Source organism: Triturus cristatus, chromosome 8 (assembly GCF_964204655.1).
Source record: "Triturus cristatus chromosome 8, aTriCri1.1, whole genome shotgun sequence".
Classification (NCBI taxonomy): domain Eukaryota; kingdom Metazoa; phylum Chordata; class Amphibia; order Caudata; family Salamandridae; genus Triturus; species Triturus cristatus.
In genome coordinates this window covers 306217865-306244759 of record NC_140591.1, presented here as the reverse complement: position 1 = coordinate 306244759, position 26895 = coordinate 306217865, and the positions used below count along the sequence as shown (strand labels likewise).

Below are 26895 nucleotides of genomic sequence, written 5' to 3'. Positions count from 1 at the left end.
AGCTTAATGGTTTACTTCTGAATACTATTGTGCACATATTCATGTCCCTGCCTTTTATTCCTTTTCTTGTAGTTTCCTTTTGGGTCAAACTCTGTGCTATTACAACAGTGAGAATCACCTGCCACTTAAAATGTGAAAGACAATTGCTGTTAGACAACCTCTGCTCTCCAATTCATGCTTGCACTGTTCTTCAAACAAAGGCATTTTGTTTAACAATATGTCCCATCAGAGAACCCAATTGGTGTTTTTGCTCTTTCCAAAGCCCGCTGGTCTTAGTGAAAAGTAGTGTATACCACAAATATATGTGGTTATTAGCTGAATCATACCATCACTATAAGCTTTCAGCCTTAAGTGTGGAGACATCCGCTCCTCCCCTATATATATGTGTGTGTTTGTGTGTAAAAACGTCTATTCAAAACAGCGGCAGAGCTCCTCATCCAGTATGCACTCCTTCACGCTTAGAAGCACACAGCACCACCAAGGATGTCATTTTCCAGATAACCATAATTTATACATAGACAGCACCAGGGTGAAATGTGTGTGTGTGTGTGTGTGTGTGTGTGTGTGTGTGTGTGTGTCTGTGTGTGTGTGTGTGTGTGTGTCTGTGTGTGTGTATATATATATATATATATCTATGTATATATATCTATAGTGTGTGTCTATATATAGTGTGTGTGTGTGTGTGTATATATATATATCTCTCTGTGGGTAGTTTCCAAGATCTGATCGAGACATCTAGCCACAGATTCCTTAACTTTTGAATTCTCTCCAGGCACCAGCCTGGATCCAGAAGGTTTTCAGCAGTACCTCTGCATGCTGGGGGACGGCAACGTACAACTGCGTGATGACGTCGACTCCGGTTATGATGTCAGCGGAGTCATATAAGCCCCTACCAGTGCGCGGACATCAGTTTTTCTTTTCCGTGGTGCAACCTGGATCCGGAGAAGCAGTTCCTCAGGCCGTTTTCTGGCCTAACTTGAAATATTTTGTCAGTTGGAACAGAGTGCCTTTTTTCCTCAAGTCTTCAGGCTTTAAGCCTTGTGGATCTTGTGCACGACAGATGTCGGCTACGGACCATCATTTCGTTTGAATGTGGCATTTGGGAGAACACTACGACTCTGAAGATTGCAGATCCTGTCAGAAGCTGAAGCCGAAGGCGCTCAAGGAACACTGGATAAAACTCCTGGCGGCGAGGTTGACATGGTTCCTGGAGACTTCGCGATGACCTCAGTCGTCTTCTCCTCTTTTCGGCTGTCCGTTCACGTGGCCGTTCCAGGAGCCAGGCCGTTCCCGTGAAGGTCACTTGCCATCGACGTCCCAAAGTCGCGCCACCCCCCGACTTCGCCGTATTGAGATTCCGTCTCTCACAGCTCCTCCCATTCATTAGTTGAGGAGACCATACACAAGACTGCCTCGCGTCTCCCCGGGAGCTGGGGCATCGAAGGCCCAAATGAGAGATTACTATAACTCTCTACATCTTATCTTTGGGTCTCCACCTTCCCCCAGAGCGTCGTCGGGCCCATGGAGGTGAGAGGAGCCAAACTGGTGGGTTTGCCCTTGGCGTCAGTTGGGCCCTCTGAGTCATTGGGTTGGTGCCTGTCGGCATCGGACGGCTCTGCTTCGGTGCCGTACACAGCCCTTAGGGGTTTCAGTAACGCTGAGCAAAGCCATTTCTCCTCCTTGCGACGCCGGGTGCGGAGACGATGGAGCCATCTGTGGGGAATGTTGTCCTTCTGCTTCCCTCTCATGGTGGTACTTCTGAGGGTCATCTTTTGAGACATGAAACGGAGGAGTCGGGCTATTGCAGCCTATATCTCAGGCTATTCCACCTCTTATGGAGGTAAATTGGCTGTCTGCACTAGGGGAGGCTAGTGGGTTCGAGTCTTCCCTAGCTTCGAGACTTCTTTCCCATCCTAGCCTTGCTACTGAGGTGAGTTCCTCTTTTGCGGACATATTAAGGAGAGTGGCTATGGTCTTAGAGTTAGCTCTTCCTTCTGTGGAAAAGTCTACTGAACCCCTGATTGATATCCTCTGTCAACGTCAGACAGGGGTGGAGCCTGTTCTCCCATATAGTGAGGCCCTGTGTGTCATTTTGTTGGGTACCTGGGCTAAGCCTGATACGGGGACTCTCTGGATCATGATATATCTCGCAGGCAGTAGCCTGTTCTTGGAGAGCCTGCTTGTCTCCACAGACAACCTACTTCTCGTAGTTTGGTGGTACAGGCTGCTTCAACCTCACAGAATATGGATTCTCTTCCTAATGTCCAGTCAGACAAAGATTCTAGGAGACCAGATGCGTGTGGAAAACATATTTTTTCCTCTACTAGTTCTGCTTTAACGTCCATTAACACGTCGTCTTGTGTTCTTGGGCGTTTTTCTCAAGCATTGTGGGATTCATTACAAACTATGTTGCTGTCACTTCCAGATGACCTCCGATCCAATCTTGATCAGTTGATTAGGGATGGCCAACAGGCAACTAAACTGATCTTTAGATGTGGCATGGATATTACTGATTCACTGGGTTGGGCCATGGCATCCTCTGTGGCAGTACATCGTCGTGCCTGGTTACGTACCTCTGGCTTCTCAGAAGCGGTCCAAGCTGCTTTGATTGATATGCCCTTTGATGGCACCTATCTTTTTGGTGCCCAGGCTGACTTGGCTTTATGGCGTTCCCGTGACAGATGAGGTGAAACAGAGTTCTAATTCCTCTCTTTCTGATTATATGCCTCTTTGATTTTTTTCCCTATAACTAGGCTTATATGGGGAATGTTGATCTTTTGTTCTTACACGGCTGTCCATGTTGTGGCAGTGCCATTGTTGTTTTAATTCCGCCTGTTGGTTTCACCCTATATGGTGTTCTTGCAGTTAGCAGATATTATTCTTTCAATTCTGTTTTTGACAGGTTGTGTTGTACAAGAATACCTATTGCATAGGTTTTTCCCTCCCCTTTTTTCCTCAGATGAGGAGCTTCATGCTCGAGAGGTCGCTTGTATGTGATATTTTATTCTGGTTAGGAAGTTTACCTATGTCACCTGCTCCTTTGGAATCAATTTGGGATGCTGGTATGCATTACTTTTAACTTTCCGTATCTCTTATAGGGACATCTTGTTTAGGTCCTTTGTGGTATGCTTATTCTTTTCGGCTACTCTGCGTTTCCACTTCAGTGGAGTTTTGAACTCTTTTCAGCTGTCTGTTTCTGGCCAGATCGAGGTTCCCTCTAGGGCATTATTTTTTGATTTGTCCTTCATTGGTTTGCAGACCTTTTCGCTAATTTTAGGCAGGGTGCACTTTTCATTTGAACCTGATGGTGCACGGGCTGGTGTTGCATTAAGTGATTTTCGCAAAGGTTCTGCTACCCTATGATGGGGGTTCTACCAGCTTTGCCACGTTGTGCTTTTCTTGCCTGCGCAACGAAAATTGTTCCCCTGATATGTACACCTCTTTCTTGAAGTTGTTACATATAGCAGGTTCAAGTTCTCTATTTTATATTCTTCCGAATACTTCTATTACTAATGGTCACCTCCATTTTGTGGGGTCGTATTGTTGCCTGCATAGGCTCCTTTAAACATAGTTGTTACGTGAACACTGCTTGCAAGGTTATGTGGGATGCAGTATCATAATATTTTAACCCTAAGGGATTAGCTATTATGCCCATGTTCTGTATTTTTTTGGGGGGGTTTATTTCTTTTCTTAAGTGAATGTTCATTTCTATTGTTCTTTCTCTTCCTTAAGAAAATACAGAGTTTTCCTCCATTATACTTTGATATGCTAGGATTGTGAGTGTAATTACACTTATCCTGTCTAGGGGTTGAATGTCCTCTACCGCCTTGGGAACATTTTCTTCCTCTAATCAGCAGTTGTTCTTTTTGTGTCTTTCAGCCTTTTTAGTGTTCAATTTAATTTTTTGAGCTTATAGTCTGTTGCTCCTTATGTTCTTATGGATATATATATATACACACACACACCTCTTTTTGAGATTTCCAGAGGTTGGGTTGTTTTTCATCTTGACCTACTTGGCCAAGTGTGGTCTTAAATGGCTGCTGTTGGTGAGGTTTCAATTTCCTGCTGGTTTCTTTCAGGATTATGATAGTCACAGCCTCTCAGGATACTTTTGGTCAACTAGCATTACCTTGACGCTAAGTCAACCATATTGTTTATTGAGGGTGCGATCTTTCTTTTTGTTTCTCCCTCCCTTTTCTGTTGTATACGTATTAATGGACTGTTTTTTTTAGTTCGATTCTATCTATACGTGTATATAGTATATACATAGGTATCTGTGTTTATGCATATTCAGATATATCTCTGCTATGTACAATAATGCAAGATTTAGATGATATTTTTGCGAATCTTACTATGAGATGCAGTTTGCTTTTCTCTTGCTGTATGTTTTATTTATGGCTGTATGTCATACCTTGAAGGTATATGTTTATATATACATATATGTATTATGGGTATGCATCTATATATACGTAGAGCACAGGCTATATAGATTTGGCCATATTTGATCAATATTTATAGCCGATTCATATCTGTATAATTGTCACCTTTCCATCTCTACGGGTTCTATGCGTTGCGTGACCCTAGTGGTGGTTACTTTTTCTAATGTTTTTTTCCCCTAAGGACAGGCTTTGATTTACATCAGTCCCTGTACTTGGTTTGGTCTTCTTGACTTTGCAATTAATGTGTTTATTCATTCTATCTATAAAGAACAGTAGTTTATAGGGCATTCCCTATTGCCTCTGGTTCTCCTAGTCCATAGGTTCACTTCAACCTTTGGGGGTCATGTACTCCTGTCCTACTGTTGACTATTGTCTCCAGTCACAGTATTATCTTGCTACACTTGAGGCATGTTTTTTTTCTGTTCCTGCAGGATTGTTTTTACTTGCATTGCCTGTGGTCCTTGCCACAGTCTTTGTAAGGAGCCCCTGCTCCTTTTCATCTAATTTCTAAGTTACTTTTGGTCTCTTGTTAATTTGAATGGCTGGTTCTTTTGTATGATTTGTTTGCAGAACCTGCTCCGGGTAGGGTACAGCTATGGTATTTAATTCACAAGTTAAGGAATCTGTGGCTAAATGTTTCTATGAGATGAACAAGTTACTTACCTTTAGTAACGCATTATCTGGTGGAGACATAGTCTAGCCGCAGTTCCTCAACGCCCTACCCATCCTTCCCGCACTGCGTACAAACTGTAGTGTAAGAGGTATTCCCTTTTACAGCCCTGGTTTATACACCAGTGATCAGTGTTTAACATAGCAATGTGCTTCAACAAACCGTTTGGTCTTTCATTATAGACCTTGTCTGGGTATTAACATACCATTCATTTTCTAATTATTGTTTCAGAGATACATTGATCTTTTTTTGCACACTGTTTCCACAGCCAGTTTCTATAGTGGCTCTGCGTTTTATCACAGAAGCTTTCACAGAAGAAACTGATGTCTACACACCAGAGAGGACTTGTATGACTCAGTTGACGACACAACCAGAGTCGACGCCATCATGGAGTCGTACAGCGCCGTCCCCCGACGCGCAGAGGTACTTCTAAAAACAATTCTGGATCCAGACAAGCGCATGGAGAGAATTCAAAAGTTAAGGAATCTGCTGTGGACTATGTCTCTACCAGATAGTGATTTACCAAAGGTAAGTAACTTTTTCTTTAGAAGGTGAGTAACTCCTATATAGAGCACCCTACAACACCAGTGAAACTCTGAATCTGCCTACCTCAAATGTCTGTTTTTCTAGCAAAGTTTTCCAGCTCATGAAAATATTGTATCTTTCCAGGACCAGGGCTAACTCAGCTGCGCTACAGAGCTTCTTCGTTGACTTGGTATGCACCATATGCCACAAAAAACGAGACCCGGTATTGAGCGGCACCTCCTTTCCCTAAACCTCTTTGATGAGTGCTATAATTTCAGACAAGAATTGCCTAATGTGAGAGCATTCCAATGCCATATGAAAAAAGTCCGCACATGTCATTTGACACATGGGTCAGGCATCATTCGCCCCCAAGTACATTTTTGCTATACGTGCCGGCAATAGATAGGTTTAATTACATTAATTAAGTTATGTAAATTGGAATCTGGGATTCCTAGTAACAGATATTGTATATTCCAGAGTGGTTTTTAGGTCTCGGCTGCGAAAGGCTGCGCTTGCGCAGTCTCGCTCCGAGATTTAATGAGTTTGAGTGACTTTGAGAAGAGGGGCTTGCACCCGCCCCTCTTCTCTCCTGTTCTCCATTGGCTGGCCTCTTAAATGCTGGCCAGCCACTGGAGAAGAGGTCCAGTCACTCCGTTGAAGCCCCGTCCTTTTCGGATCGGGGGGCGTGTTTTTTGCGAGAAGTCTCAGGGAGGAGACAACAGCAAAACACGCCCCCAAATCCGAAAAGGACGTGGCGTTTCTCCGAGGCATTTTCTGCTGTGCCTCGGAGAAAGGCGGTGGTGTCCCGGCGTTGCTCCCTCACCTGATCTCCTTCGTGCCAGATACAGTTAGTTGGACAAATAAACCTGCTTATTGTAATGCTGTCAAGAGGAAGATGACAGCTACGAGGGTCGCGTATGCTCAGCACGACTGGGAAGCCTGCTATTATGAGCAGAACATGGTCGTCCTCGCCCAGCCACGCAGGAAGCTTTCTTACGAGGGCAGTGGTGGATCACGGAACAGCACTGTGTCCCGATGAGCTGGAAACGGGAGCAGAGAGCGTGTTTACACTGAGGCGCCCTCCCGCCTCCTCCGTTACGCCATAGCCAGGAGTGCCCGTCTCACGTCACAAGCTGCCTCCCGCCTGCTGCACGTGACTACCACTAACCCCGCACCCCCTCCCCCCGGGCTCTAGTAACAACAAAGGGCACACAATACAGCAACACTGGTGTGCTGCTAGCTAAGCTTTACGGCCATGTGCTACGCTCCTTCACAGGCAGCTTTACACGCACGGGGCTGATGAGCACACTGCACGCCCCCTTAAACAGGCAGCGTGGAACGCGGAAGCACTCACGTGCTGCGCTGCCATCCTCCGCCTCACTCTGGTCTCGGGGCTCCGTACCCATCTGCAGTATAGCCTCCCTCTACCCGCGCGAGCAGATATCTGGCTCTTTGTTGCCGCCTCCTGTCATTGCACAAGTCCCTCCCCAAACCCTGCCCCGCTCTGGGTCAAGGTCTCGTCTAGCACATGCTGCACGGAAAGTCCCGGCGGCAGGTCGGTAGGCACATGAAGCCACATCCGGAAGTCAGATATTTGGAAATTGTTGCTTGGTCACCGGTGTCATGTGCCTTCACCGCTAATGCGTATGTATACCACTGTTACAGGGGCCTTTAAGTGGGCTGGGTCCTGCCGGTGCTGTTTTAAAAAGCAGTTGCTAAGAGCTCCCCGTTTACTTTATGCCCTCACCCTCGGGGTGGGAAACATTTTTTAACGGTTTTTAATATAACTTTTTTTTTAATTCTATACTGCGTGAACTTTACCCGAATATATTGGAGCGTCTTACATTAGCACCCGTTAAATTGCACAAAGACAACGATCATGTTATTTTTAGTAGGCACGGGGATTGTCCAGAATCACGCCAGCTCCAAGGTCGGCAACTCTATTCTTACGCCGCAACTTCGCCCACAAGAAATAAACAATTTTCAATGGTATATACAACGAAGCCATATTTGTTGCTTATTTATCTTATGCAATCAACAACCATTAACAAAGTCAACAATACTGTTTGTTGTAGGTGTAATGTTACTTGTTGTCTTGTAGATCTGCATGCAATGACAAGCAGCAAAATACCAGTTGCTAAGCAGCACAGATTTCTAGTTTAAAGTGTATAAGCGACGCCCTTAATTATGTTGGTCACGCCCCTTTGGGAGACACCCCCCTCCCCACCCCGTTTTTTCATCCCACTTAAAGCCCTGCCATTACTGTAAATATTTCTCTTCCAAAAACACAATAGAACCCTACAAGATACTTCTCAACCCCTTTTGGTGGTTATTAGCCGCTTTTATTTTTATGGTCTGGCTTGACAAGCAGCTGTCGCCTGACTGAGATAACTACCAAGAGAGGGGCATTGGCTCGGCCCACGTCGGGGTCGGGGTCGTAGTACATGTTTTGATTGGGCAGAAGTTGCATGCTTCCAGAAAAATCAGTGCATGCCCTCCCCAAAGCTGTAAGCTGTGATACCTTTTTAGGTCTCGGCTAGCGATGGCTGCGCTTGCGCAGTCTCGCTCGCGAGACATAATGACTTGGGTGAAGAGGGGCTTGAACCCGCCCCTCTTCTTCCCTGTTCTCCATTGGCTGGCCTAGTAAATGCTGGCCAGCCATTGGAGAAGAGGTCCCCTCACTCTAATCCTGCCCCGTCCTTTTCGGATCGGGGGGCGTGTTTTTTGCGAGAAGTCTCAGGGAGGAGACAACAGCAAAACACGCCCCCAATCCGAAAAGGACACTCCCTTTCTCCGAGGCATTTTCTGCTGTGCCTCGGAGAAAGGCGGTGGTGTCCCGGCGTTGCTCCCTCACCTGATCTCCTTCGTACTCCCACGCTGGCTCCTGCGTGGTGTCTCCGGTCTTGCTGTTTAGGCCCAGCTCGCCCGGCAGCCTATTGCCTTCCTCCGCCATCCTTACCGGAAGTAGATCTCGCCCGCCACCGGCTCCTAAGGCACCGGAAAACAGACAGCACAGACTGAGATGGTGGCCCTTTTCTGAAAACATAGACACCTCCCCGTGAGGCCTTATAAGACTTCGGGATTTGCAAAAAAAACCCTGTATTTTTGTCTCCTTTTCGTTTTTACCGTTATATAGCGCAAACTCAACCCGAAAGTATTTGAGCTCGTTACAAGAGCTCCGTTACACAACACATTTTTGTAGGTAGGAAAATTAAGTGCTTTGCCCAGAATCATAGGATTTTGAGCCCACGCTAAAACTCGAACCCGATTCCTCCGTTACAAAGTCGGCAACTCTGGCCATTACACCACATTATCTCCCGCTCTTACATTTTCCTTTGATTTAATTCAATATGCTTCGTAATGAATAAAAAATAGCATCGTGCATTCGAAAGTTGGGAGGTTTCCCCCCTGCGTAAGCAGGCACCTGGCTCCATTAAGTCATCTCTAAACAGAATTACTATCTCACAAAATCCAACATACTCCCATTCAAAGATGGCCGCCATAAACCCGTCTGCCGTATTCAGCACGCTCATGCATTCGACTGTTTACCAATGCGGCAAACCGAGGGCTGTTCTGACTGCCTCCAGCTTTCCGGGCGGTGGCGGCTACTTGGTCACGTGAGTGGCTCGTCACGCAGGGCGGAGCTCCGCGGGACCAGCTGCCGCCGAGGTCTCTGCGCTTCCGTCTGAAGCTGGGAAGGAGGAAGCACAGCCTGGACAAGATGGAGTCGGAGTCTGTGATCGAGGACAAGACTATCGAGCTGATGGTGAGTCAGTGGCTCAGACAACAGCTACCACTCAGGTCCTATGATCGCAGTCGGTTGCGTCTGTTAGGAGCTGGACATTAGTGACGCATGCTTTTGCCCGGTTGGAGGTTGACGGCCTTCTCTCTTACAGCTACTGAATCCGTCTCCAAGTCAGGGATCTTAGCCCCACTACAGTGTGGATTGTCCTCTCTACTCATCCAGTGGGGTGTTCTTGTCCAGTCTGGGCCTTCCCTTCTTCTGCTGAGGAGTTATTTTTCTTCCCTTAGATGTTGGGTTTTCATTTTCCTCCTCTTCCAATAGAAAGAGGAGTGCAGTGGAGGCATATTTCCTAACTTGATCGAGGCAGCCCCCCCTGCCTCTCCGGTATGAGAGAGTCTTTCCATTTCCCGTTGGGGGATCGATTCCCTTCCTTATTTAGTGTGGGGGTGTCCTGTTATTCCATCTTCCTCTATGTGGAACCTTTCTTTTGCCCACCGGGGAAGGCCTCTTCCACCATAAATCGGTAGGTGTCTACCCATTATTTTAAAATTGTAGTTTCCTTCAAAAGCCAGTCGCTGGTCACACAAAGGTGGTTGTCTCTTTCCTTCAGAGGTGATGTTTGGGGTACGGTTTTGTACCTTGCTCTTTTCACCTTTATGTATTGGCAGCGACATTATATTGTACTACCTTGCCCATCCTTTATTCGGAAAACAAACGTGAGAGAGTGCATGGTGTTTGAAGGGACGGCACCCAAGTATATCCCTTGAACCCTGCATGGGAAATCTGACTGGTGGGGAACGTCTTTGAGAATCTGGGTCCTCTTCTATGACAGGCAAAGAAGCACAGTTTGACGCATGTCCAGCGGTTCTAGAGGGTGAGACAAATAATCTTAATCGTTTTCCTAGTGGCGGCCTAATTTAAGTTCTATTAAATAACAGGTGTTCAAACCCTTATTCAAAAATGTTTGGATTATGGTTTTTGTTTTAGAGCTGAAAAGGGCTCTGAAAAGCAAGCACACATTTAATAGACGGTTCCTTATATCACTATTTGTGTTGACTTATCGTAATCATTCTTCCTATTTGTCGATGCACTTTCTACTTATTATATCATGCGACTAAGTTCATAGGAGCAAACTGCATTGACAACATTTACAACTAAATATGATTAACGCTTTACCCATCACTAATATTGTTTTAAACTGCTCTTATATGTATGGTTTCATGTTCATGTGCCTTTGTGTTTTTGTGCGCTGTCAACTGGTATATCTAGAATCCGATGACAAACTACATGTTTGTTGATTGTTAGTCTAATTTTTTTACCCCGCCCATTACGTAGAAAGCCACCTGCCATGCTACATTTTGTCATTTGTTTGAAAGGCTAGTTACCAGATCGCTTGGAAACATATGTTCCATTGGTACACCTTCAAATGTTTTTGCGTGAAAGTTTTAACACCAACAGTTGGGTAGCTCTAGATGCTGTGGTCACACACCAATTTGTTAATGGGAAAAAAAACAGAGTATGCCGAATTTAGTTTTAAACAAACCGTCTTGTAAATAGATGGCCATTTTGACTCCCGTTTTTTACGAAGATTACACATCACATCAGTGCATGGATTTTTGTGCATCAATTCGGTAATTTCGCGCATGCGTTTTGTAGCCGCATATTTTTCTACTATCCTTCAACTTTATGGTTTGGATTTCTTAATGAAGTTAGTTTCGTTCTTGTGTATGGACGTCCCTGATATGTTCCTTTGAGATGCTAGAAGTCATCTTCTTTTTCGTGTGTTAACTATTACCAATGTGATATGTCCAAAACGCAATTGCAAGGATGAATGTTAAAATTAATGCAACTCTAAAAAGCATGTACCTCTTACCGTGCACGGGCTTTCTAAGCACTAGATGTGGCTTATCAACAGCATGTTATAGAAAGTAAAGTTGCTTTGCGCCCTTGGGGTCGCAGCCCTGTAGTGCATGTTTCAGTATTTTGAAAATCAAGTATGATTTTGGGGCCCCGTGTCCATATTTCTTTCAAAGAGGTACAGAAATCAAAACTAAATGATTTTCCAATTTTTGAGAGTGCACATTTATAGTTACTTGTGTTGTGCAAAAACTCCTGTACCTCAAAAATGTTTTGGGTGAATTTACGTTTAATTTATAGAAATGCACAGTTGGTCAGATGTCCTACTATTTTTATCAAACCACTCTCTAACCTTGCCATTGTCCTTTGTTACGGATTGTCTGTTTACGGAATATTGCATCTTTATTTTCTCACAAGGCAGAATATTATCACTTTTAGGTGCTCTTTTGTTGGGTCTCTAGACCCGAAAAGTTGACCAACCCAGAATATATACAGACCAGTGGATTGACAGCAACCCAGCAAGTGTTTTGGTCTTACATGTGACTTTTCAGGATTACCTCTATTTTCTAGTTTAAAACAGTAGGTTTTATGAAATGATCAGTTTTCTAATAGTATTTGTTATGTCTCTTCTTAACCATTTTGTCTGGGTATTTACCCTCCTTTTCCTTTCTCCTCCTTATTCTTTCGTTTGCAGTCTCCCATTCTCTGAGCTTTCACTCCTTATGTCACCCAGACCACCTCTTCCTTTAGCTTGATGAGGTGTACATTCCACCCAACTGTCTGCCTTTTTGGGGAGATAATTAGATTTTTCCATGTGTCTGTTTTTGAAAGTGCTTATCTTTTTGAGTGATTAAACATTGTTTATGTGTAAGTAACACAAGGTTGTGTTGTATCAAATTTTTCCTGGTTTGGCAGTGCCATACTTGCATGCTTTTTCGGTCTCGGCTGCGAAAGGCTGCGCTTGCGCAGTCTCGCTCCGAGATTTAATGAGTTTGAGTGACTTTGAGAAGAGGGGCTTGCACCCGCCCCTCTTCTCTCCTGTTCTCCATTGGCTGGCCTCTTAAATGCTGGCCAGCCACTGGAGAAGAGGTCCAGTCACTCCGTTGAAGCCCCGTCCTTTTCGGATCGGGGGGCGTGTTTTTTGCGAGAAGTCTCAGGGAGGAGACAACAGCAAAACACGCCCCCAAATCCGAAAAGGACGTGGCGTTTCTCCGAGGCATTTTCTGCTGTGCCTCGGAAAAAGGCGGTGGTGTCCCGGCGTTGCTCCCTCACCTGATCTCCTTCGTACTCCCACGCTGGCTCCTGCGTGGTGTCTCCGGTCTTGCTGTTTAGGCCCAGCTCGCCCGGCAGCCTATTGCCTTCCTCCGCCATCCCTACCGGAAGTAGATCTCGCCCGCCACCGGCTCCTAAGGCACCGGAAAACAGACAGCACAGACTGAGATGGTGGCCCTTTTCTGAAAACATAGACACCTCCCCGTGATTCCTCCTGGTTACAAACGACGCCCACATGCGGGGTTGCACACTGAGGAGAGTGCGCGAGTTCCCGCGAGAACTGGCTGCCTCGCGAGAACTCAACGGTCGTTTCCCAATCGAGGTTCAGCAACCGAAAGTACGAAGCGTCCGAAGTACCAGTGGAAAGAGACGGAGATACCGAGCCAACTGACGACGGCTGCTAACACGCTAAAAGCAAATCCTGACAGGAATAAATCTCGTTTCCATGGCCATAGAAACAAAAGGACAGTTTTTGTGTCACGCAGTCCTTTCAATGTAACGGGGCCTACCATCTTGGGATAGTGACGTGTTTCTTAATGACTCTCCCATCAATTACAGCATCTTGAATTACAAGTTGGAAGTGCTCCAAACATATGGCATTCTACCAGGCCAAACGAACATTTTTTGTATTTATATTCTTTAAAAATTGTGAAATGATTAACACTCGTGAGGATGATCAAAGTTAGACATGGAGTGTTTAAAAATTATTTGCGACATGCCTCTCAGATTCACACTCGTTTCTCGTCAAAGTGCTTTTGATTGCCCGGCCTCTCTGGACGAGGCTTACAAGATGGCTGTCGTTCTTGCTATAATGTGCCCGTTTTTTGGGGCAGGTACAGGCAAAGTTCACATTGAGTTTTCTACGCGCATGTTCATCTGCATCTTTGCATGTCGCGTCGCGTAGCCATATTAAGGATGGGCAAAACGACCCTATACGAGTGGACTATTGAGTTGTTTTGTTTGGTCTCGGCATTGGTTAAGTTAGAGCTATTGGCATTGCTCATGACAATGCCGTTTCTTTACATGTTTTAAAAACAAAAACATAAACAAAAATAATGTCATGAGCAATGCCAATAGCTCTAACTTTACCAATGCCGAGACCATTGCATTGTTAATGCTTGTTTTTACTGGTTTTCTGTTAGGTCCTTACCATGCTTCGTCTCTCAACTCCTCTGCAGCTTGGATATATCTGCGTAAAACACGGGTGATAGTTCCGAAACCAGCACCATCACCGCTTGTTTTCCATCCCCATGTGTCAACAATATGGTGAGCAATGTCAATGTCTCAGGCTCTCCATCTTCTGATGCCCCTAATTGCCTTATTAGTCTCGTTATGGCATTGTGGGCCATAAATAATACTATGTGCAGTTTATATTCCAAAGGGAGCTCTTCAAAAGTAAGTAGTCGTTCTCCTGCATATTCTATCCCTGCCATGGAAACCTATCATATAATTGAGTCAGGTCGCAAAGTCTCGGGTGGTATCACAGGGAAATCTCCAGGACTTATCAGTCCCCTCATATCCTACTAACATATCTCTTTCAGCAATTTGTGTGTGTTGAGGCAGAAACCTCCACTAAAGATTCTTAGTAACCTAATTTACAGAGCACTACAGTTTGCTTCAAAGAAATGGGGGTCTACCAGATGGACTGTTAATGGTTACCTGAATATTTCAGTAATTAGAGATAGATTACATAAGTACCTTTATTGTCCTACCTACCTCAATAAATGGCTTATAAACCTGAAAATGCATGCCTGTGCTTAGAACATCATCCATACATCACGTTTATACATTATTTGTCTGCACGGATGCCTGGACTAAACAAGCATTTGCAATGCAGTAGGTCTCGCATTTCGAGAAATTGAGCTATTGCCATTGTAAATGACAATGTCTTTTATTCATGTGTTTAGAAAACATGCAAGCGGTGCCTAAACACGCACTTTGTGCTTATAGTCCTTACTTATAAACAGCAAGGCTGGCAGTAAAAGAGGCGCAGTTACTGCCAGCCTTGCTTCTCATAAGCAACGACTATAAGTACAAAGTTCAAATACAATTAGTCGCTTTGAAATGTGACAAAATAATTATTATATTAATTCCAGATTAGGTTGTACTCTGTGGAGCTGATGAAGCGAAATTTATAGAAGGTCTAATATAAATTAGATGTGTTAGGTGCTGTACAGCAAGCTGCTCCTAGATGTCCCTAGTGAGCAAGGCACCAGCACAGTTTGTCTAGGTGCACTAGCTGCGCTTAGAGGTCCCTAGTGAGCATCATAAACTTTAAAGATATGGTAAATCTACCCTACCCTTAATGCATTGCATGCAAGACAGTACCACGAGTACATTCAAATAGCTATGTCCTTGTATACAATTTGTAGCTTTGAAATGTGACAAAATAATTATTATATTAATTCCAGATTAGGTTGTACTCTATGTGGAGCTGATGAAGGGAAATGTATAGAAGGTCTAATATATATGGGAGATGTGCTAGCGAGTTAAGTAATCACTGCCAATCTAGTTTAGGACTAAGTGAGTGTCCTGTCTGAAGGCCTTTAAGAAAGTAGTGCCTTGAGGCTGTAATTAAAACCTAGGGCGTAACAACACATGTAACAGGGGATATCCTCATGGAATGTTACAAGAAGAGACAAGGCGGTACTAAGGAGAGACTCCAAAGGCTAACGACCAATGAAAATCCACCATTTACAAAGGACAGGGACAGGAGCCATTTAAAAAGATGGGTGGGAAGTAAGTGGAGCCTCATCCACATATCCTAAATACAGGATGTCGCGAAGAGACAGCGCAAGCGCTGCCTAGGCGAGACCTAAAAATGACCTTGTCTCTTACCATTCTGCAGACAATCTATCAACTTTTACTGCACGGATGCCTGGACTAAACAAGCATTTGCAATGCAGTAGGTCTCGCATTTCGAGAAATTGAGCTATTGCCATTGTAAATGACAATGTCTTTTATTCATGTGTTTAGAAAACATGCAAGCGGTGCCTAAACACGCACTTTGTGCTTATAGTCCTTACTTATAAACAGCAAGGCTGGCAGTAAAAGAGGCGCAGTTACTGCCAGCCTTGCTTCTCATAAGCAACGACTATAAGTACAAAGTTCAAATACAATTAGTCGCTTTGAAATGTGACAAAATAATTATTATATTAATTCCAGATTAGGTTGTACTCTGTGGAGCTGATGAAGCGAAATTTATAGAAGGTCTAATATAAATTAGATGTGTTAGGTGCTGTACAGCAAGCTGCTCCTAGATGTCCCTAGTGAGCAAGGCACCAGCACAGTTTGTCTAGGTGCACTAGCTGCGCTTAGAGGTCCCTAGTGAGCATCATAAACTTTAAAGATATGGTAAATCTACCCTACCCTTAATGCATTGCATGCAAGACAGTACCACGAGTACATTCAAATAGCTATGTCCTTGTATACAATTTGTAGCTTTGAAATGTGACAAAATAATTATTATATTAATTCCAGATTAGGTTGTACTCTATGTGGAGCTGATGAAGGGAAATGTATAGAAGGTCTAATATATATGGGAGATGTGCTAGCGAGTTAAGTAATCACTGCCAATCTAGTTTAGGACTAAGTGAGTGTCCTGTCTGAAGGCCTTTAAGAAAGTAGTGCCTTGAGGCTGTAATTAAAACCTAGGGCGTAACAACACATGTAACAGGGGATATCCTCATGGAATGTTACAAGAAGAGACAAGGCGGTACTAAGGAGAGACTCCAAAGGCTAACGACCAATGAAAATCCACCATTTACAAAGGACAGGGACAGGAGCCATTTAAAAAGATGGGTGGGAAGTAAGTGGAGCCTCATCCACATATCCTAAATACAGGATGTCGCGAAGAGACAGCGCAAGCGCTGCCTAGGCGAGACCTAAAAATGACCTTGTCTCTTACCATTCTGCAGACAATCTATCAACTTTTACTTCTCATCTATATATATTGGTCAACGGCAGCCAAAGACGAATATCTTTTAATTGTGCTCATGATGGCGGTTTGTTTTTCAGGGCCTCAGACTGGATTCAATATTGCATTCAAAATGCTGGACACAGATGACAATGAACAGGTTGAAAAGAAGGAGTTCTTTAAGGTAAGAGGTCATTTCCTTTTCGCGTCACTTCATACATAAGAATTCTTATGATCACGTTGGTGTCCATTTTACTAATGTGTCTAACAGTAATCGGATATTTTAGGATTTTTAGGATTTTCCTGGGGAACTGAGTGTAGTTCTGAGTTTCCCCCATGCTTTCACAAATCCATGTTTCCAATTAAAATTCTTTCTCTAAGCTCGAAACAGTAGGAATTGAATGACCTCTTTTGAGTTCAATGAAGTGTAATCTGTCCATTATTGTACATTGCTTTTTGTTGGGTCGACTGTGATACATAAACTGATATATACATAGTAAAACATCCAAACTCAAAACTCAAGTGAACCCTTCTGTGCAATATAGGTACCACCCATCTTGTATTCCTTAGACATCCCGACATCTAAAAGAGTGTGTGTTAGCAAAATACCATTGATTTAAATGAACTTTTAATCCATTTGATCCTGTTGGGTATTTCTGTATCTGATCCCACGAATCCTCCCTCCCCGCCCCTTTCATTTCCTTACTGCGCTGTGGCAAAGTATATGAGTATACCGATTTAGTCGTAGCTCCCTCCACTCCTTCCTGTGCGGCCCCTGTTCACCTCTTCAGTTTCTACAAGACAGCACCGGTGTGGTCACAGAACAACTACAAGCAGACCACGTCAAGGGAAGTCTAGATGTTCTAATTTGCTAGCTAGGAGCATTGCTATGGAGGGCCTATCGCACATCCAATCATTTTTGAAATTTGAGAACACACACTCCCTACAAGCTTGTAGTTTCAGACAGTCGACCTCTGCTCCTAACGCCCTCTCACTGAAGCATATCTAGTACAGCCATACCTATTAAACCATTTGATCATCCACAGAAGCTCATAGCTATAATGTAATGAACACATAAAATGATTCTGTACTAAGTGTCCATTCATTCCTTGAAAGTTCCTTTGTGCTATTAATTGAAGCTTACAAAACCGAGCCAGAGAAAATATAACCCTAGACTTCAGCTCCTGTAGTCCCTGAGTTTCATTAGTGTATGTTGAATAAGTGAATTCGGCGTCTGTTGTGTCTGTGAAACTCTTAATTGATTTGTTGTGGTTTATTCGTTGGCATCTACCAATAAGTGCCTATTAGCCAGTAGTTGGCTGCCTTTTATAAAGCCAGCCTGTTTTTTCGTGCCGGTTGATGAATAACTTTCATTAGCCACGTTGACAATAACTTCAAATTTATAATTGAGTCCTGAGATCCACAGAGCATACTGTTCGTGTCCTTTTGGGAGAAAACTACTGAGTCTGTCAGAAGTGCCTTGAAAAATGCTGCACAGTAGCCCCAGGTGAGGTATCAACCATCACAAAGTGCTTGTCTCATTCTTTGCCATCTGTGCCAGGAGATTTACTGCCAGGGAAGGAAGGCCGTTAGATCTGCTATAATCTCTGCTTCCTGTACTGGAGCTTAATAAGCCACAAGAGCCACCAGCAAGTGTCTCTCACGCTTGCTTTCAGTGTAGGGAGATCCTCATTCTATACCAGTCAGTACTGTGTTGAAGTCTTCTTCTATGTTAGGAATCCTGCATGTTGCCAAAACTAACGTCATGTTTGTCAGTGAAGTTAGGGCCGTAAAAGATGGTCAGGATGATCTGCTGTTCGTTTAATTTGTCATGAGGTGTAACCCATCAACCTATTCTTTGTCCAAGTCCCATTTGTTAAAACCTCATACTACAGAGCAATCTACAGGTTGCAGCAGATCCTAAAACAGGTGCAGGCTTCACACAGGAAGTCTATGGCCCAGGGTACACATTGCTTAAACTGAGGCAGTAGTTTCTCTAAGATCTTATGGGCTCAGGAAATAGAGCTGGGACTTTTGTTCCGAAGATTTCACAAGTCTTGAGCCTGTGACAGCAGACCTATCCCTCACGTTACACAGGTTTTGTAGGCAAACGATTTGAACAGCAAAGCTAGCCCTCAGAGATGGTACAGGCTAAGGTTTCAGACAAAAGAAGTAGGTTTCACACATACTACGGGCACCTCTGACAGATGAGCAGTTACTCAGGTTAAATATATCTTACAGGCTCAGATGTGTGACGACAAAGATTTCCCTCAAGTTAGAAAGACCTTACAGGCCCAGGCCTATCTTTCAGGCTACTAATACAGGAGGACATCTGGCCTCTTGAGAAGCAGAAGCTACAAACAATTGTCTCAACTGGATTCTGTAGCATCACTCCGGCTGGGGATCTTTTAAAGCAGTTGGTGTCCCAATACAATGGTGCTGATGCCAAAAGTCCCAAAACATACATGTAAAAGAAAAATTAATTAACGTCTGATACTTTTCAAGTCAATTTTTATTATGTATAGGTGGGATTAGGCACTTTTAGCGTAAGGTGCTTGTTGGACACTACACTTTTATGAAAAATGCTCACGAAAGTAAACTTGTTATAGTGAATGATCATATCTTTACTTCTTGACCTATTGCAGATTGGTAGGGGGGAACATTCGTGCAAAGTACACTTACAAACCGAGAACTTGCCGAGCACAGGGAGCAGCTTTTCAACCTACATTCAAAAACAGATTCAGCACAGCTCGAGTAAATAGCAAGTGTCTGGTCTCCCTAAATAGGTGGGGTCCTGGGCAAGAACGCTTTTGCCCCATGCCTTAAAACTTCCCTGAGCCTTGCTCTTATGTTGGTGCTGACAGGAAGGTGGGGGCAAGGACCAATTATTCAAAAAGCAGTACACTTGAAAGAATAAAGCTTAGGAGATAGTTCAACTAGTAAGGCCATCTCAGTTTAAAAAAATGAAAGGTAGCAAAACGAATAGTAACACATAATCAATAACAGTAAATGTGCCTTCCTTGCTCTGTCTAACAAGCCCACAACTGGTCATTCCCGACTATACTCCTCATGAAGAGCAGTGCTATCTATCATCTGAGTGTTTTACTATCATCTGTACCAAGGGCGCCAGTGCTCATATTCACCTGGAAGTACTTCATGGGTAAGTGGTGAGGGGATTCAGTGACGTTCATGGTCAATAGGGCAGGTACAAGTCTGTCATTCTTCCAAGTGCAGTGGCAATCTTTGTCAATTCATCTTGTATTGCGATCTTGTGTTGAATGCCCCAATTGCTCACATTGCGTCACAAATACATTTCAAATGCGTGGCTAGTGCACAGTTAATTCCTCATTAATCAGATTTTCAAGTTCAGAGATGGAAAGCAAAGGTGGAGGATACAGCTGCAATCCCCACACGGATGATGAGAAGGATTTTTGACAGCAGAAGGAGATCGAAAAAGAGAAGTTACAAGATGCCGTTATCCTGTTGATGAAAGGGCAATTGTGGCTACTTCTGAAAGTCTAGAGTAGACAGACCAGTAGACGTGTGTGGCTGGCATAGACATACTTCACTGACCATTCGATCACTAAGCAGTCCAAGGATCCCTTGCCATCTTTGATATGAGGCAAAGGCAGGAATAGTGGGAGACCAGCTTCTCAGTTAACAGGATATAACATTCAGATATTGAAAACAAGCACTGGGAATGCCTGTTTTTGTTTTCTAATTAATTATTTTTATTAATTTAAGACTTAAATCATAACGTGCCGTATTTAACAATGTCCATTTGTTTTCCACATAAGACTGTGCCGGACCTTAGCCGATATCTACTGTGACACTGGCCTGCTCTTCAGTTTAATTTAGTCAACACTTTAGAGTGTGCCCTCTATGGTCCCCAGATTTTACGGTGTTTGTGGAGGCCATCTCTCGCTTTATAAATAGGCCCTTCCTTTTGTGAGCACCAGGTCACTCTTTGGATTCCAGTCTTTTTTTCCAGAGACAGTGGGTCCAATTCTGAGCTGGTGGTCCTTGTGGCATTTATTTTTACTAGTCCCCATTTGCTTCTCCAGCGGAAAAAAGGGACTGCAGTCTTCCAAGAGAGTAGACGGCGATCATAAGGTGATGAGGTTAAACAAAACTACATTTAGATTATAATGCAGTGAAGCATCTCATTGAATGGTCTACAAGTACAGGTACATCAAACTGGTACTTTATAAAGTATTTGGTAGGTGATCAGTAGGATGTGATGGGCCTGTCCTATATTGTAATGGCTAAAAGATATGTTTTACTTGTACCTCTCTACTCTTTTTCAGGCCGAGACATTTTTCAAGCACACTAGAGTTTTATGGGATGCCACCGTGGTTCAAATTTTGTTAATATCTTGGCCTATTAAGGGATTCGATCTCTACGTTGAAAGAGACTGTAAGCTTTACTCTATCACCCAGTCGGCCAGGAGTGTATGAACTATTTTCATGTAAAAGTATAGCGGAGTTCGGACAAACCTGATCTTGGATGGCAAGTCAATGTAAAATCTGGCATCAAAAACATTTTCAGTACAAAAATGTAAGAAAATAAGTACTTCCTCTTTCTAACCTCCGTATAGCAGTCAAACAATCTACTCTTATCAGAGGGCGCCCACTCTCTGAAAGTGCAGCCAAACAGTGCATTATGTATAGACATTCATCCCCTATTCACAATGTTTCATGGCCTGTACTTCCTACATGTCTGTCGTGAAAGATGAGGATTCATGAGCATTAGCTTAGCCAGTACAAATAAGAAAAGATACCCCAAACCCGCAGTTAACTTTTCTGTTCTAGATGGTCCCCCTCCCCAGAAGCATTGGTTGCTCACTGAACCTCTTTTTCTCCTTAGTCTGTGTGGCTGTCCTTCCTGACCTCAGATGCTTCCCAAGAGGACACAATGTATTCTGTCATGATTCCTTGAAGCAGCATGGTTTCTGTCCTCCCTGGAGTTTCCAACGTTGGAATCCTTACACCTACAGCTCTGCTACGCCTTCATCACATCCTACTATAAACTAAAATCCATGCAGTGACACCAGTTTTAAATACCTTACTTTAAATTTAAGGCATAATCAGCAATCCTAGTCAAATTGCCAGCCTTTATGGGCTGTGCGACACTGGATCTCTAAGCTGACGTTCAGTGGCTCACGAGCGCAGGACATCTGCCTAGAATCCTTACTGCTGTACCTCACTGTCTATAGACTGTAACAGTCGTCTGCGTCTCATATCCATAGTAGTTTGTACTAACAAAAGGACAAACATTTTCCAAGGATTCCACACTACCCAAAGGAGAAACTAGGAAATCGGTCCACTGGCTAAAATGTTGTGATCCAGAACCGTAGACCAGTGAGGACATTGTGGCCTTTCCTGCTTTCAATGAGATAAAACCTCTGGATTAACCGGGAAATAACGTTGATTGGCTTCATCCTCCTCGAGGGTAAAAGTATTAATGTAGTTGGTGTATACTACTTAGTTCCACACAAACATGTAACCTATGCCGGGATGTACTCACTCAATAGGAAGGAATTGGCTCAGTCAAGCAGGTGCAGGAATTGCGAGGTTCCGTCTTTTTCTGGCTCTGTTGCTGGTTTTTACTTACTTGTTCCCAGAATGAAGCAGTTTGTGGAATGGATTACTTTAGGCGGACCACAGGAAAGGCCCGCCCTTACGGTCTGGTGACTGGTCATGGTATCTGCTCTCTTTGCTGGAGCAGGATGGTCTCCATCCTCCCACAAGAGATGATTCTCCTCCCAGTTCCTGATACTGCACACTTATACAAAGGAAGGTTTCCACTCCACTCCTGGGTTAGCCTAATTTCCAAGAATGCATTTGCCTGTGACTCCACTGACTTGGAATGCCTTCTGAGGGGACAGAACACCTGGCAACGCAGAGACTGTCGTTCCAAAGCAGAAGTTAAAGCAAACCACAGCAGGACATGACATGTCATGCTTCCTATGCAACGCCCATAATGTTTAATGCACCCCCAGCAGTGTCCGAGATTCCAACAACGAGTGAAGACGTGTATCATCAAGAAGTGAAACTCCAGAGCGGTCGGGGTTTTCATACTGCGCCATTTTGTTAACAATTGCAGTTCTAATGAGGAAATAGCAAAGCCACCAACTTACCCTCAGTTAAACACCAAAGTCTACCCTTTTAAGTGTTTTATTTATTCATCAAACGGGTCCGGGCGGGCAGGCGTGCGATCAGGACCGACAGTGGACTTGGAATGTCGTGGAAACTTTGATGTGAGGAAATATAACTAGAAACGCGTGGTGCGTGAGGGTAGACGGCGGATACCGGTTCTCTGCTATTCCTAATCATGAATGTAATTGTGTAAACCTGCTTGCAAGAAGTTAGGGGAAGCAAGTCATGTTTCAAAGTCCTTGGCAAAACATTAGTAGGCATTAGCAACTCTAATTTTGTTGAAAAGAGCCAGGAGATTCTTAATGACTTTCAAGTAAACAAGAACTCTTTTTAATCTTATCCAAACCATAGCACTGTCAAGACGCATCATTCTCAGCGCCAGGCTGAAATGCCGAGGCTGGGAAACCCGCGTATCCACAGGCCTATCAAGTGGAAGTCTCTCCTCCAATTTAATAGCCTGTGCATTGAATTAAGGCTAGAGTTACAGCTCGAAGTTGTAATGATTTTGCACTGAGCGGCAGATATGATGTGTGTATACATCTCTGGCAGAGTTCTGATGGCCACCTGGAAGGGGCTGGACTGCACAGGCTGAGAGTGGCACGGTGCTTAGGTGATCATGGACATTTTTACAGCGATACGGCTCTCCCAAGTATGTTCTACTTCTCTGAAAACACGGGGAAACGAAAAACACCAGCAACTTGGGATTCCCCGAAAGGCCACGTTAACCCCTTCTTACCCTGCTACTTTATTTGAAGTAGTACCGTTCCCCGAAAGACTGCTCTCTATTTATTTAAAGCTTTTGCAGCCTAGTGGCGTAATCTGCCATTAGTTAGGTCGAGACCTGGTTCCATTCAACATTGTGTGTGATCGAGGACTAGTCAGTTAACCCCACCCCCGTGCCTTAATAACATGTACGGCAGTCGTCTAGTACCAGAAAGAATAACTATGTAGTCAATCAGTACGAGTCACTGTTAAATTAGATTTTTGTACTTTTTTTTTTTTTTTAGTAAATGTTTGTGAATGAAGAACCTTCAGAATAGTCACGTCTTGGAAAACGAGAGAGAACCAGGAATTATTTAAAAGTCATTTACATATCTAAGAGGGATATTTTTGAATGTACTAGAATTGTGTAAAGCACGATTCTCCCCATCTGGCTTTCCTGGCGCTATACAAAAAGTCGATAAAGAACAGAAAATCGGAAATGTAATAGTTGAAAAGGAATGTTATCGGGTGTATTCTGAACAAGAGGAAGAGGTAGAGCAAAGAGAGGACAAAGATTAATTCAGAGAGAAATAGTGACAAAACTAAAGAATCGATGGACAAAATGAGGTTTCCTATCACAGGTAACACATAAAAAATTGACAGATGCAACCTCAGCATGCAAAAAGGTGTTCTGTGTAACAAATCTTTTAGGTAGTTGGGGCCCTGATCATAAGAGCCTGGTAACAAAAACAGAGGGCTGTGAAGACAGAGCTCTTATTTATAGGTTGGCAATGAGGTGCTCGCAGAGGTTGGGAAATTGACTGTCTCTTAAGCCCTAGAAGACACACTGCAGAGTTCTGTGTAATTTGCATCCTGTGGAGTTTATTTTAGGGAGGCCCAAAAAGAGTGAGTTTCAGTTATACAATCTGAACATGGTGGATGCCTGTATTATGGTCCTCCAGTGGTGTCTGGGAACAACAGAAAGAGCGTTCCTAATCATTCTCAAGAGGAAGAAGCAGGAAGAAACAGTTTTGTAGATGTAATTCTGCACCAATAAATTGGTATGAGAAATAACAGCCAGAACTTAGTGTTCTCTCTCATCTAACCGTGAAGAACTTACCACTGCTGTCCTCCCTTATCTTGTATCTGCCGTAGCGCCATGATGCTCCTCGGAGTGATAGCAGCGCTCTATAAAGGCTTTCATTCATTTATTTACGGTCAGTTACGCGAACAGGCAGGGTGTAAATAGTGAGTCCAAATTTTTCACCTTTCTGTCTTGCTATGTGATCTATGTATCTATGTTAGCGCCGGGACACCTCTGTTTGAGGTAGCTGTCGAGCTCTACAAGTGTCTGTATTATTATGTACTAACAGGCTGTATCGCAGAATGTTCAGATATGGGGAATCACAGAATCGCCTGCCAAATTAATTATAATTTGGCATGTCGCTTTTTGTGACCCTCTGCAATTGGCTACGAATAGGACAAGGCGGTCTTCAAGGGACAGCAGACCACCATTCCTGCACTTGTGTTCCCACATTGGAAACATTTTTAGAGCAGCCTGTGTTTCTTAAATGAATATGTGCTGCTTTAAATAGAATGTTTACCATCTGATATGACATCGGTGTGGATGGGGGAGCAGGCAGTGCCCCTGCTTCCGCCCACAAGGCTGCACAGCATGATTTTTCAAAGGGGAAGCTGGCTGTTCAAATGGGAGAGCTTACCCTATGCATATCAATTACCACCTCCTTTGAGGTGTCAGTATCTGTACCGTTTTTTTGCAACCACAACTGCAATCACAAATCATTGACACATACCATTGTGAATGGAATTTCCTGCCCCTACTAATTGTGATTTCATACCAATCTTTATTGAAGACAGCAAACTGAGTGAATACGTGCTCTTCTGTCAGAACCAGTGTCTGGTCACTTCCAGCCTGAGGTGAGGTGCCTTTCAGGTCATAAACCTACCTTCTTTGGATACTTTTTAGCCACAGCCTGCAACAGCAGTTTTGGTCATGGTGAGTGCAGTTCACAAGTTCTCAGCACCAGAAACTGAATTTTAAGGAATATATTTTAATACAGTGAAAGAGCCTGTTGTTTTGGCTGTCAATGTGCTTCATTCTGGGCTACCTATGGCAACAAAGTTTTTCACTCTGGGTTGAGCAGACGTCATGAAGGTGGCAGTTATTTACATCAGCCATTACAAATAACTGCTCTTGAGTTTAAACGGACTTTAGTTTTCAAGTCTCACCTACTAGACATCGCATGTGTTCTGTGTTGCGAGACATACTGTTAGCTTATAATGGGTTTAGAACCCGCCCAAATGCTTTCCATTGGTTGACTTCATTATCACTCATTTTCTTGCTTCTTATTCACTAGCTTGTGTTGGCTTTCTTTCCTCATCTTGTGTTTCTGCTTCCTCTGAGTATAGATGCATTACTGTGTCCACACTGCTTGTTTTTTCAGGACCAACTTTTTTCTTTTTGTTTAAGCATTCTACGAGAGTGCATGTGTTTTTCTGCTCTCTCCCTAGTGTGCTTCTCTTCAACTCTCCACGCTGCTCTCTTGCACATATGCTTCTCCCTGCTCCTCTATGTTGCGTTTGCCCTCATGTGCTCCCCTCGCCCACACTTCTTTCTCACTCATGTGCTTCTAGCCCCTCCCAGATCCAAATGCTTTCTCTTTCCCATTTGCTTCTCTGCCACCAACCTCCATGCTCCAGTTTGCTTTCCATCTGAGCCGTTTGCTTCACCCCCATCGGCACCCTCTGTGTGTTGCTTCAGCCCCCACCGACCCTCCCCAGTTGCTTCCACACAACCCGTGTTATTTCTCCTACCCATTTTATTTCCCCTAACCTATGTTTTTTGCCACCACACTTTTTGCTTTCCCCTGCCCTTTGCCTGTTCGCCACCCACTTTCACAAGCAAAAACCCTTTCACACATTTTGTTCTTTTTTTTTTTTTGCCGACCTGGGTTGGATCGGCAAATAAAAAGAAAAAAAACGGTTGCGTAGGTAGGCGCACATACCTACAAATTGCGCAATGGGCTTTATTATTTACCGTAGCTATTCAGCATCAGTGCTGCTGTGTCGCATGTCTAAAAAATATTGACAAAGCCAAGAGGTCCCAAAGATGTGACCAATTGGCTTTTGCAATTCCTATTGAATCTTCTGATTTTCATATTCCTTTGCTCCAGACAATGTTATCTACATGATAGATGCCTTGATTTGTGACATAAATTCGTATTACTCTTGGCAGTTAACTGGCTCGTGGTGAAATTTGCTCCAGTGATCCTAATAATTATATACAGTCTGCTTCCTAGCCACCTTGGCAACCCAGAGACTAAGGCAGTCATACTTGTTCAGCTGATAAAAGAAGGATGAGGTCGCCAACTATTTCTCACCTACAAAGTACTTTTGGAAAAGCAGCCACATCCCAGTTTCCTCTATTTGTGACATTTTTTTTATCTCCTTCAGCTCTATTTCTCTTAAAGAAAACACAAAAAAACACTATCATCCGCATGGCCTCACTTGCCTCCCTCCCGTAGTCTTGTATTGCCGCTGATCTTCTCGTATATGCTGTTATCTCCCAAGCTTGCCACTCTTCAGTATTG

At 43.8% G+C, this 26895-nt stretch overlaps 1 protein-coding gene across 1 annotated transcript in view; it reads left to right on the top strand.

Moving 5' to 3' along the window:
- The window catches only part of MICU2 (mitochondrial calcium uptake 2), a 1314791-nt gene that overhangs the window by 1045426 nt on the left and 242470 nt on the right, over positions 1-26895 (top strand). The window contains exon 6 of the mRNA XM_085621585.1: positions 16526-16608. Within this exon, the coding sequence (XP_085477711.1) occupies positions 16526-16608 (83 nt within the window). The remainder of the gene's footprint in view (positions 1-16525; positions 16609-26895) is intronic.